This window comes from Peromyscus leucopus, chromosome 6, assembly GCF_004664715.2.
Source record: "Peromyscus leucopus breed LL Stock chromosome 6, UCI_PerLeu_2.1, whole genome shotgun sequence".
Taxonomy (NCBI): Eukaryota; Metazoa; Chordata; class Mammalia; order Rodentia; family Cricetidae; genus Peromyscus; species Peromyscus leucopus.
In genome coordinates this window covers 129,313,248-129,325,351 of record NC_051068.1, presented here as the reverse complement: position 1 = coordinate 129,325,351, position 12,104 = coordinate 129,313,248, and the positions used below count along the sequence as shown (strand labels likewise).

At 39.1% G+C, this 12,104-nt stretch overlaps 1 protein-coding gene across 2 annotated transcripts in view; it reads right to left on the bottom strand.

The window, feature by feature from the left end:
* Positions 1-12,104, bottom strand: part of Ankrd13c (ankyrin repeat domain 13C) — a 52,153-nt gene continuing 40,049 nt past the window's right edge. For both annotated transcript variants that reach the window (XM_028890401.2, XM_037207252.1), the window contains exons 10-13: positions 8,305-8,384; positions 6,794-6,892; positions 4,207-4,307; positions 1-2,161 (exon numbers count right to left, since the gene is read on the bottom strand). In XM_028890401.2, coding sequence (XP_028746234.1) covers positions 2,031-2,161; positions 4,207-4,307; positions 6,794-6,892; positions 8,305-8,384 — 411 coding nt within the window. In that variant the 3' untranslated portion in view covers positions 1-2,030. The remainder of the gene's footprint in view (positions 2,162-4,206; positions 4,308-6,793; positions 6,893-8,304; positions 8,385-12,104) is intronic.

Sequence of the window (12,104 nt, the reverse complement as noted above, 5' to 3'; positions counted from 1 at the left end):
TGAAAATCTAATATTGTGAAAAGTTTATTTGCATTAATTATTAACTCCTTTTTTTTCCCACCATCATAAGAGATGCATTTGTTCTTTGTGATCAGAGAAAAGACATTTTGGAATGGACAATCTGATTCTACTATTCATTAAAGAAAAATTGAAGTCTTAAAACAATCCAGTGCAACAATTTTCAGTAGTCAATCCAGTGCAACAATTTTCAGTAGTACAATCCAGTGCAACAATTTTCAGTAGTCCACCTGTCTCCAGTGTAACCCAGCAAAATATTCACATGTTAAGAAATTCTACGTCTGAAGCTGCAATTTATTGTTTTTTCCTACCTGGTCTACAGACCAGGGAGCCTAAAGCAACAGTGGTCACTGCCTTTCAGAACCCCAGACTTCACCACTGACAACACCTCAGTAGCTAAGTCAATGGATCAGCCGTTGTCTGAATGCCAGGGACCAAACCTTCATTCCATCAGGCTAGCTCTGGGCTTCCCAATTCTTAAAATTATCTTACTGGAGTGATTAGGGCTTTGAATTTTTAACTCTTGATTATTTTTCTTATAAAAAGTAATAAAATGTTAATATATGCAAGGTGGTATCACTATGTGAAATGTAACCATAGAGAGATAAATATCTGATGGCTGATGCTTTGGATTTTTAAATAAGTCATCTCTTCAATAAAAGTCTCTAAAATTTTGGTAAAAGTTTAAACTACAGGTCACTCTATAGTGACAGGTGCATCCTTGACACATTTCATCAGGACACATTTATAAACATTTAGCTAAGTCTCTAATACAACATGATACTTTATGACTTAGACATTAGTCTCCCTAATTTATTTTCATTCTTGGACCTTCAAACCATCTTGCAATAAATATGAAAAATTTTTAAGTGCAAAAATGAGTAATGCATGATTTTAACACTTTGGAGACAGAAATCAGTAAATATTTTCCTGTGACTTAAGAAAAAAATAAGAACTGTCAATCTTGCATGTTTCTGGACTTTTAGCTTATAACAAATATATTGTAGCATATAAAATGTTTTTACCTTATTTTGAAAGCATTACATACATAATTGTCCAAAATATGTATTTTTTAAAATTGACACCAATGAATCCATATTCCATTAAAAATAACCTGACTTATATGCACTTACTAGGAAGCAAGTTTAAAAATTTGGAATTTGTTTTAAAGTGCTGATACTTGGGAGAGGGCTAGCTGTAAGCATGTTACCGTACCTATCAACAGAACAAGAACCTTTAAACTCAAGTTTAGAAAACAAACAAACAACAAACAAAAAAAGAGGTTCTATCAAAGGAAGATCAGTAACAAACAGTTTCCACTGAAAAAAGATTCAGGTAAAACAAAGAGCACCACGATGAGCTGCATGAAGGTGCTGGGGGCACCGCATTTCCTGTAGGGAGCACTCCCTCGGGGAATGCATTGCAGCTGAAAATGCAACTGTTACCGAGGTGCTGGGGGGCGGGGCACCACATTCCCTACAAGGAGTGCTTCCTTGGAATGTATTGCAGCAGGCTGTAAATGCGACTGATGGTTGCCATTGCTCTGTTCACCTCAGAAAACTCATTTCCTTCTAGTTCACTGAACATTCAAATTACAGAACTATACATAATAATGAAAACAAAGTTTAAAGGAACATTTATACATGCCACCCTGGATAGAGGTGACGCATTTCAAGGGGTTTCATATCTCTTAAGACACTGATTTTACGTTAATGGTCCAGGAGTGTTTTAGATATAGCTATAGATATATTTATATGCATATATATTTCAACAGGAAGTGTAAAAATCTTTAAAAACAAATCACAGCACTCACAGCTGCTTTACATAAGAAGGTCTCAGGGTCACTGGGTGTCAAACTATTACAGACAGGAAGTGACTTTAAAAAGATGAATGGCACATCAGGAAGCTTCGGACGTTTATTAGAGGTTTCTCATCACATCACTGATGTGTCGACCCTCTGCTTACAGAAGCTCTGTCTCTGCCACCTGGAGCCTCTTGCTCTTCTGGATCAGTTAAAGGTCAGGAAAACGACTCGGGTCTTCCTTGTAGTCTTCAGGGATGGCAAAGATGGAGCCATCAAACTCATCACATCGGAACTCCTGAAAAGTCACAGTGGCTGTGATCGTGGGAAACACGGGGATGTCTGGAGAACAAATGGTGAGATGCTGTCAGATGCCTATCTGTGACAACCCGTTCGAGGTGGCCACATTCCTTCTCACAACCACACTTCCAGAGCGACCCAATTCGTACCCACCCTAGCCTGCGCAGTGGGTTCCAAGGCTCTGGGGCCTGGGACCCTTGCAGCTGCTTCCTAGCCTGCTCTGGCTTCCATAGAGGCACATCTCCCTGATTTTTTAAATCTTGACACCTTTACTTCAAGTGACACCTCGTCCACTGGATAACATCATATTACTTGAACATGACAATCATATAAAAGTTTCTGGCCCAAATGGTAAGTGAATCTGTAAAGTATGTTCACCTGCTCTGCTCATTTGATTCTCCCTGAGTTCCTGGAAACCACAAAGGCCAGGCAGAAGCTGGTCTTATTCCTAACCCCCTTTACTCAGGGGCCTCAGATTTCATTCACGAACACCTCTGAAGTGGGTCTATCCAGCCAAAGAGTCTACCCAAGGTGAGAAACAGTAAAGTTGCTTTTATACACTTAGTATTTTGTCTGCAGAATATTCTTGGGCCAGAAACAGGAGGGAAAGCTTTAATGAAACAATCACCACAGGCACTCTGGAGCTTCCAGCTTCCACTGCTGCATATTGTTGGAGACACAGTCTCACAGGAGTCAGCAAACTCAGGCCTTCTGACCGAACTCTTTTGTATGGCTTGTAAAAATTTTCCTAACCCAGCACTCAGATTTCTTTTAAAGGTTTGCCCATTTCTATAGAAAGTTTAATAATTTTATATTTCACATTTAAGACTATGACCTTTAACTTCAATGTAAACTGAGGGAAGGCTTGTTTGCTTTCCTTTTTCTTTTTCTTTTTTTTTTTTTTTTTTGGTCGTTGTTATTGTTTTGTTTTTCGAGACAGGGTTTTGGTGTCCTGGAACTCACATTGTAGACCAGGCTGGCTTCGAACTTAGAGATCCACCGGCCTTTGTCTCTGAGTGCTGGGATTAAAGGTGTGGGCCACCACACTCTGGCTGGCTGTTTCTGTTTATAGAAGTCCCACCACTCTCACCATGTGTAATAGAAAAAACTATCTTTCCTATACTGAAGTGCCTTTGTTGGACCAAGAGTGTGTTAGAGGAACTTCTGGTCCCTCTGCCCACGTGCATACCTGCACCACACATCTGCAGTGCTGGAGACAGAGTTAGGATCAACCCATGGGGAATAATTGGTAATACATTATGACTGAGTCTTTGTCACAACAGTTCAGCTGTTATGACCCAATTCCACCCTCTTAGGGTGTCTGCAGGACATCAACCCAACAATCACCAGGTAGTCCTTGTGTCCGTTTCCACCCCATATCGTCCCCTGCTCCCTGAGATCCTGAGAAAGAACATCAGAAACTGAAGCCTCTTCTCAGCATGTGGGAATCTGTTGAAGCTCAAGAGGTACCAGGTTAGAAGCAGCAAAATTATCACCCTGATGACAATGCTGGTTTGATACTCTAGCTCCATAACTACCGGACAGTGGTAGTTGTTGCAGAAGGCACTCTTGACAACTGCTAGGAAAAGCCTAGTAAACTAATGCAGAATTCTACTTCCTGACTTCCCATGCAAACACTAAATGATCTGTTTCCTGCAATTTGGATAGGAACTAGTGTGTCAACTATCCCTCTGCAAAGGCTTCTTAAATCCCTCCTACTGGTGCTGTGCAGTCTGCATCTCTTTGTTTCATTATGTATATCTGTGCTTCTTTATTTTAGTGACTTAAATGTTCACACTCACTCTCCTGCATGAGGTGCTCCCATGTCCTTTATATTTCATTTCATTTAAATCACATAGAAATCAAAACTTGGATCAGGTGCTGTATTTCTCAGGCATTTTATACACGTAACAACAAAGAAACACCAATGCACTTAAATAATAATAATAATAATAATAATAATAATAATAATAATAAACTTATTAAAAATGAAGCAATTGGTATATGCATTGGCCTTTAAAATATATACCTTATGAAATTTGAATTTAAAAAAACAACACTAAAATTACACCTAAATTTTGTCTTACCTAATTTTACAGGAAAGCCTGGAGGAAGCTTCATTTGAACAAATTCTCTAAGCTTGTTAAAGTGCTTGAAGGGTGCTATTACTTCTAGAACATTCAATAATCTGAAAATGAAAGAATAATATTTTCATGGTTCAGGTCCTTAAGGTTGTTCTTGAACTGCACAACTCAAACAAGATCAGCTGAGGCAAATTAACTCCTCAATCCTTCTGGGATGCAAGGCTGAAGTGCATCTATTTTCTTCTATTCTCATGGCTGAGCTTCACTATCAGGGTAGAAGGGTTAATCATAATACTGATGATCCTGGCTCGCTCACATAAATTTCAGATCACACAAATCAATCCTGCTTAAATTCAAGGGTTCTTCAGTTTGCTGTGTCACAGAGTCACACAACAGCTCCTTTGATCGTCTGGTTGAGTTATTCTAACACCTACTATTATTTTTCTTTCAACAGGAGATATCTTCTAGTGCCTGTGTAAGCAACAGCTAAACACAAATCACTGCTTTCCTTTACTGAGTAAGCAACAGCTGGACGCACATAGATCACACTATTTTCCTTTACCTTACTTTTTTTTCTGGGGCTGAGAGTTGGCTCCAAGATCTCATGCATACAAGGCCAGTACTTACCTTATAAGCGGAGCTTATAAGATCCGAGTACTTTTTAAAAATTCTTGAGACATATAATGTCACGCTAACTTGTCCGGGAAGGCCTTGAAGTTCTGATCCTCCTGCCTCAGTCTCACAAATAGCTGGATTGTGGGCCTGAGCATAATTTACCCCTTGCTATGTGTCAAAAACTATGGGTGGGTAACGCCTATGCTTTCTCTACCCAAATAACTTGAATTTGTTTCCTAATAACTGAAAGCTAAACTACAAAAAGAGGTCATGGTAGAATATTTGTCCAATATAAGCAAGGTCCTAGGTTCAATCTGTAGCACTACCAAAAAATACAAAGAAACAAAATCCAAAAGTTTATTTATTTGAAACTAGGTGGAGTAGCTCAAACCTGTAAATTCACATGATCCCAAAATACTCAGGAACCTGAAGCATGACGACTAGGGGAGTTCCAGGAAAGTCTGGGCTAGAATAAGGTCCTATCAAACCAAAGAAACCTTGTAATTTAAAGGGGTAATTTTCTATGGTGACTGTTCTGTACCCATTTGGAATCAATGTTCCTACAGAGACATGTCTATCACACCTTGAACACTAGCCATACTTGGAGGCTAGTAAGTGGATGCCATTTCTGTACTCAGACATGTCTATGACACTTTATCTGCTGTCAAAATTTAATTTCAGCCACATCTATTATCATCAACTATCTGCGATGTATTTGTTTTGTGACACTGCTGTTCTCTGTTCAGTTTAGTATTCCTTTGGCCTTTCCATCCCTTCTTCATTTCATTCTGTTGTCCTTCATCTCAGGAGTGATCTAGTTAACAATGATTTTATGTTCTTGATGTGTTTTTCCACAGTAGCAACAGGAAGTTTCTTCTGTTGTAGAGTGGATTGTCTATTTTCTGTATGCAGTATTCCTTGATTTCCTTTTCCTAGGACAGTGTTCATAATTATCTATGTACTACTAATACATCTATTTCTCATGTCTTAAGGATTTCTGGAGTTAACTCCAAGCACACTATAAAATCAGCTGCATCCCTTTATTAGGAATCAGAGATATCTTCCCATGTTTGCTAACTCCCTTCTCACATTTGCCTCCAGCTTCTTCCCATGTGTGACCTCTAGCTTACAGAGGCTCTATATAACAACCTACTACCCTTCTAAAGCTTGAGGGTGACAAGGGCAGGGAGTGTGAACAAATTTTGTTGAAAATTATAGACCCTGCTCTCTTCTCTAGGGAAAAAAAGTCAGTGTATTGGGCTAGGTTGAAAGGGGAATAATTAGGGAAAAATAATAACTGGGTCCTTCAACTCCTGTCCAGCCACATTTTCATAAGGAGCCAAGAGCACAGCCCATCTAGAGTGAGTTGAGTACCCACCTCCCATCTACTCATCTCTCCAAACTCAATGTTTCTAAAGAAGTATCTGGTGTAGGTGGACCTGGAAGGGTATATTCAAGGTGTGCATCTCAGTACAGTTTTCAATATGGACAAACTGAAAACAGAATGTTTATCAATAAAAGAACAACAAAAACAAATGACAGGAGGTCAGCACTACAAATTCCAAGAAAAAGGGAAAAAGAAAAAAAAAAAAAGACAAATGTGATTACTGTTATAATCCAAGACACTCTGGCTCATAAAGCACATAAACTTGTGTGGCAAAATCTGGACCATTCTTGGGCTCTGCATTCACAAGCATAGTCAACAAGACAGAACTAATGTGCTGAAACAAAGTATCTTCATATTCCACAAATGTCTATGCTTTGAGTTTTTTTTACAAGCATATATCGCTTTAATAATTTTCTTTAGACTATTCAAAATTTATCTATAGAAAAATGATACGTTTGTAAACCAGAAAATTTATGGGCAGGTACATACACCCTTGAGCCAAGATCTGTCTGCTTTTTTCACATTTCAGCACTTCAGATTCAAATACTAGTGCCTGTCAGGACCTTTTGTAATCAACAGTGCACTTACGACTCAATTCCCAGAGGAAACTCCTGGCTCATGGCTACAGTGGCTTTAAATGTTTTCTTGCTCTCTTTGCACACCAGTTCTCTGCCCAGGTGTGGTGCCCTGCAATAGAAAGAACACTGTTAGGGAGTCTGGTTAAGAACTCATCACTCTCAATCAATACTCACTAATACTTCCACTGGTCTTACCCTGTCTACAGAAATATTATTATGCTAAAAACAAAATGTATATAAGAAATGAGATGGAAAAAAAAAGAGTTTAAAAGTTCAGGAACAAATGTCAATACTCAGGGAATTTCATACTGAATAAAAACAATTTTAATAATAAACACTGTTTTTAGGAACAAAGAAAATCACTATGAAAATAAAAATCTCTTTCACTGTCTACTACTACAGTCTCAACATTCGACAATAAAAAGCACTGTGATTAAAGAATTCTGCACATAGCATTGTTAAAATTATAACACATTTAAAACTCATTCTTTTGGTGTGTGTGACTACACTGAGGCAAAAACTCACTCTGTTCACACAGAATGAGCTGAGCAGACAAGGCTGAGTTGAAGAAAGCAGAAATTATTTCAAAATTATTTCTCTTGCAGAATTAATCTAGAGGAGACCTTCCTTATACCACTGAGTTGTGTGACTGGGCTTTCCTGCCCTATTTCAAAGTGCTGTTGAACTATCTGGCACATGTCACAAGTGACTACATGATGGTTTCCTCTGACCTACTGGGGCATCTAATTATCAAAATAATGGTCACTCTTAAAAAGGCTAGGCCCAACACTGTAAAAAGTATGTCGATCCAACACTTTAACACTAGAACAGAACATGGAAAACCTGTGATCACAGCATATAGCATGCCTTTAAATAAGGAAAGAACAAGGCAGCTTCTTCCTGAGCACAGTGGAGTGGGTGGGAGGGATAGGTGTAAGGGGGGCTATTTTTTTCTCCACCAAAAGGAAACATGGGTGAACCAAAATAAACATCCATTCATTCAAAATAACCGTTTTTCATTCACCCATCATCAATACATGTATAAGGAACAGCAATGCTGTGCCTACTCCTCTCCAAGAGTTAGTGATATAGCAGTAAGTAAAGGTTTATGGAAGGATGCTGAGAAATCAATGAAATGAATGATGACAAGACAAAGCTTGCAAAGTCAGACAGGAAACAAACTGGATGGCTAAAGCATCAGCACAGCTAAGAGCAGTCTGCCAGACAAGGGAAGCTGAAAAGCAGCACTCTCTTAGAACAAGTCCTACAAGTTTTTGCTTGGTTCTTGCTTGTTGGTTGGTGTGTGTGATTGACAGAAGGGATGTAAAAAGAAGGCTCTAGACTCACAGTGCACACACAATTTGGGAGGTTTCTTTCTCATGCTTGCTTTATATTTCTTAAATAGCTTCAGATAAAAATAGATGAATAATACGCTCTCAAAACTCTGGTATCTAAATAGACTGTTTTAACAAATTTTGCTTCCTAAGATCCAAAGAAAACATAAACCAAAAGACCACCTACTTTCCATTTTCAGCAGATATGTATTCTTCCCACGTGATAGTGTTCTGAGGAGGAGGGGTAAGGGACTGTCTTCTAACGGGCTGCCAATAAGAGAAAGAGACAAGGAGAGTGTAGAATGTTGGGTGAAGAATATCACATTTTAAAATGTAAAGTTAAAACACTGAGGCAGGAAAGCATAGGGAAAGCTTAGCAATCCAAGACTCTCTTGGCTTGAGCTACCTGCACCCATTTCCTAACCATGCACTGGGACCTCCACCTGTATTGAGATGAAGGCACACCCCACTCCAAACAATGCATATAGTTGGCTCTTCCCTAGCAATCCTTTCATAATCCCCATCTTTCTACTCAAACATATCTTAGAACATATTCAGTTTGGTAATGCACAGCAAAACAGACTGTCATCTGAGTGAACATTTTGGAAAAACCCCTATATGCCATCTGATGCAATGCGAGATTAGACATGCAAAATTATTAACATCAGATGCATCATGGTAAAGGACATACACAGGTAACTCAAGCATGTCAATCGAAACAGAAAACCATCAATTCCCCCTCTAGCCATCAATTCCCCCTCTTCCCAGACACCATAAAAGGAAACCCCATACACTATCTGTGGCTCCTGCGTGCTCTAGCTCAAGTAGGCTGTTTGCTCCTTCGCAGTCTCTAAATAAAACTCTGTGCTGCTTTGCTGTTTGTGTGCTTTCCAAATTAAGTGAGATGTCAAGGGTTTGGACACACTGGATCCAGACAAAACTGCCTCACAAGATAATCAACTGGGGTTGGGATATTTAGTGACAGCATGTTAGCATGCGTAACAGAACAGCAAACTAAGTACTGGTCCACTTAGCCTCTTCTATGTAACACTGAATGAGGATAATCCCATGGCAATTTAAGCATTAACACAAATATTTATTAATATTAGTATCAAGCTAACATTATCTCTTCTTCACTGTTTCAGGTATCTAAAATCTTCGAGGCATTACACTAGATACAGAAGCATAGACAGATGCAAGCATACTGGCTTCAAAAAATCTAAAGCAGCAGAAGAAAAAAACTATCAATGAGCAGTTCAAGGATAGTCACTGGAGATGGCACAGATGCCTGGGAAATGGGAGCATGAGGTTTAAGGTCATCCTCTACTACACAGTAAGTTCAAGGCCATCCTGAACTACATAAGACTGTCTCAAAGAGAGGGAGAAAAAATACTAGACTGAGTCTATTCATACTGCCTAGGTGAGGGCACAGGGCTGAATTTTCCTACAGGTTTCCCACAATACAAAACTCCTGGGCTCAAAGAAGCCTCCAGCAACAGTCTCCCAAGTGCCTGAGTTACAAGTACACAGCACTATGTCGGCTCAAAAAATGATTTCAGGTCAAATGAAACCACAGAAAACAGCTCTACAGACCTATGGAGGCTTCCATCTTCTCAGTTTTGTTTTTTGAGATGGGGAGTCTCTCAATATAGCCCCATTTGTCCTAAAACTCACTCTGTAGACCAGGCTAGCCTCCAACTCAGAGATCTGCATGACTCTGCCTCCCGAGTGCTGAAATTAAAGGCATGCTCCACCACTGCCTGGCTTATAATAACGTTTTTAAAGCAAGGAGAATTACAGTGAAAAATATGAATCAATATATTTATTTCAACTATGGTAGGAAACAGGAAAAGGAGAGATAACGCAAGAAATTACCTGTTAACTATCTTTAAGGTCAGATTTCAATGTCTGTTAAATATGAGTTTAGATCACTGTAGGATGAGCCAGCAATAGGAAGTAAACTAGGGAGAAGCAGTGCAAACTGAAAACTGCTAGGGAGAAATAAGGTGAATGACAGCCAAAAGTAACACCACTACAGCCTGATCAGAGAAAGGAGGGAGTTTTGTTCTGAGTTGTTTTAAAGATAGGGTCTCAGGTAGCCCAAGCTGGCCTCTAGTTCACTATGTGCCCAAGATCCTGAACTCCGGATCCTTCACCTCCCAAGAACTGGGATTACAGGCATGAGCCACCTGGCCCACCTTTCCCCCCCCCTCTTTCAATAGGTGAGATAAGCAGACAAGGAGAATTGTGGGAAGAGGAAGGCTGTGCTAGGAGTCGCCAACCAGACACAGAGAAAGCAAGATGTCAAGGCAGAACTGAGAAAAGGTACCAATCCACGTGGCTAAACATAGATAAGAATTATGGGTTAATTTAAGTGTAGGAGCTAGTCAGTAATAAGCCTGAGCTAACAGGCAAGCAGTAATAAATAATTTAAGCCTCTGTGTGATTATTTGATAAAAAGCTGCGGGATTGTAGGTGAGAGATTTGTCCCAACTGCCGGCCAGCCGGGATACAGGAAAACTTCCAACTACATCTTTCTATTATTAGTATGTCCCTAGTCAAAGGGATATATCCCACTAACTGGGATTGGTCAACTGTGGCTTGTTGCAGCAGCCTGCTACAGACTTTACAAATGCCTGGAAAAGCCACAGATCCCTGTTCCAAAGTAGCAATGGATATGCTGTAGAAAGAATGGATTTGAACAGAGGATCCACCCTTTATGAAAGCCTATAGAAAAGAGGAGCTGCCACAAAGAAGCCAGATAATGGAAAAGGAACTGATAGCTGGGGTTAGCCAAAAGCTGTGATATAAACAAAGCCCCAAGTTCTAGACCCAGCAACACATACATATAAACATAAACAAAAATTCAAATCAAGTTTTATGTAGCAATGGATTTATTTATAAATTCAATGTCATAATCATCAAAAGCCCCCCATACACATATATTTAAAAAATGACAAACTAAACTTAAATATTCACCAAGAATCACAAGGTTCATAACTGGGTTTGGTGTGTATAGCCACAAAGCTAAGGCAGGAGGATCAGAAATCTGGGGCCTGCTTAGAAGAAACAGAAGATCCTGTCTCAAAAATAAAAAAAAACAACTGTGTTTTTCCTGTCCCATGGTGATGTGTGATGAACAGCCTTAAGCAGACACTCCCAGCACCAGAAATGAAGTCAAAATCTGCCCCACCATGCCAGAGCCAAAATAAGCCCATAGTTCATAAGAGTTTCCTTTAATTTCTGACTAAAGCTGAGAGCTTATATACTTCATGCATATTATTCTGTTCTATTCTATAGCTACATCCAATAAAACCTATTTTAATTTGTTTGAAAAATTACAGCTGCTTAAAATGTCATTTAAAGAAACCTTTAACAATTCAAATACATTAGAATACAATTCATGTAACTGTATGAAAATCAAGTTGTCTACATTTGAATAGGCATCAATCGAGTCTGTAGACTTAATGCCCATATTGTTTTTTATATACATTTATGCACCGATCAGCTCATCAAAGCTAATGGTCAAACAGTCCATGAATTTCTTCTGTTTGATAATGTTCCATGTATTCATCCCCAATATTAAACAGAACAAAATCCATTTTTAAGTAAGGCCTGTCACACTAATTCTAAGGAAATCTCGTCATTTTGCTCTCCTAGACTGTAGCCCTAGCACTCACACATATATGTGGGCCTACATACACAGTCACAGTCCTAAGACTGCTGCTTCACAGAGTAGCAATGACTGTCACTATGTGAGGCGTGCCTTGGTTGCTTTTAATCCATTTTATTTAGATACTAGTTTAAAAAGAAAGTGGCCATGATCTTCTGGACTAATTCCATTCTCTCTCAAGAATCCCTATTCTGATACTTGAAAAATTTCCTGTACAGAGAGTAAGTTAACATCTGGGGATATTGATAGAGGAAATAACTTGAAGAAAATAAAATTTAAGAACCTAGAAGAAATGGCTCAGTGGTCAGAAGCAC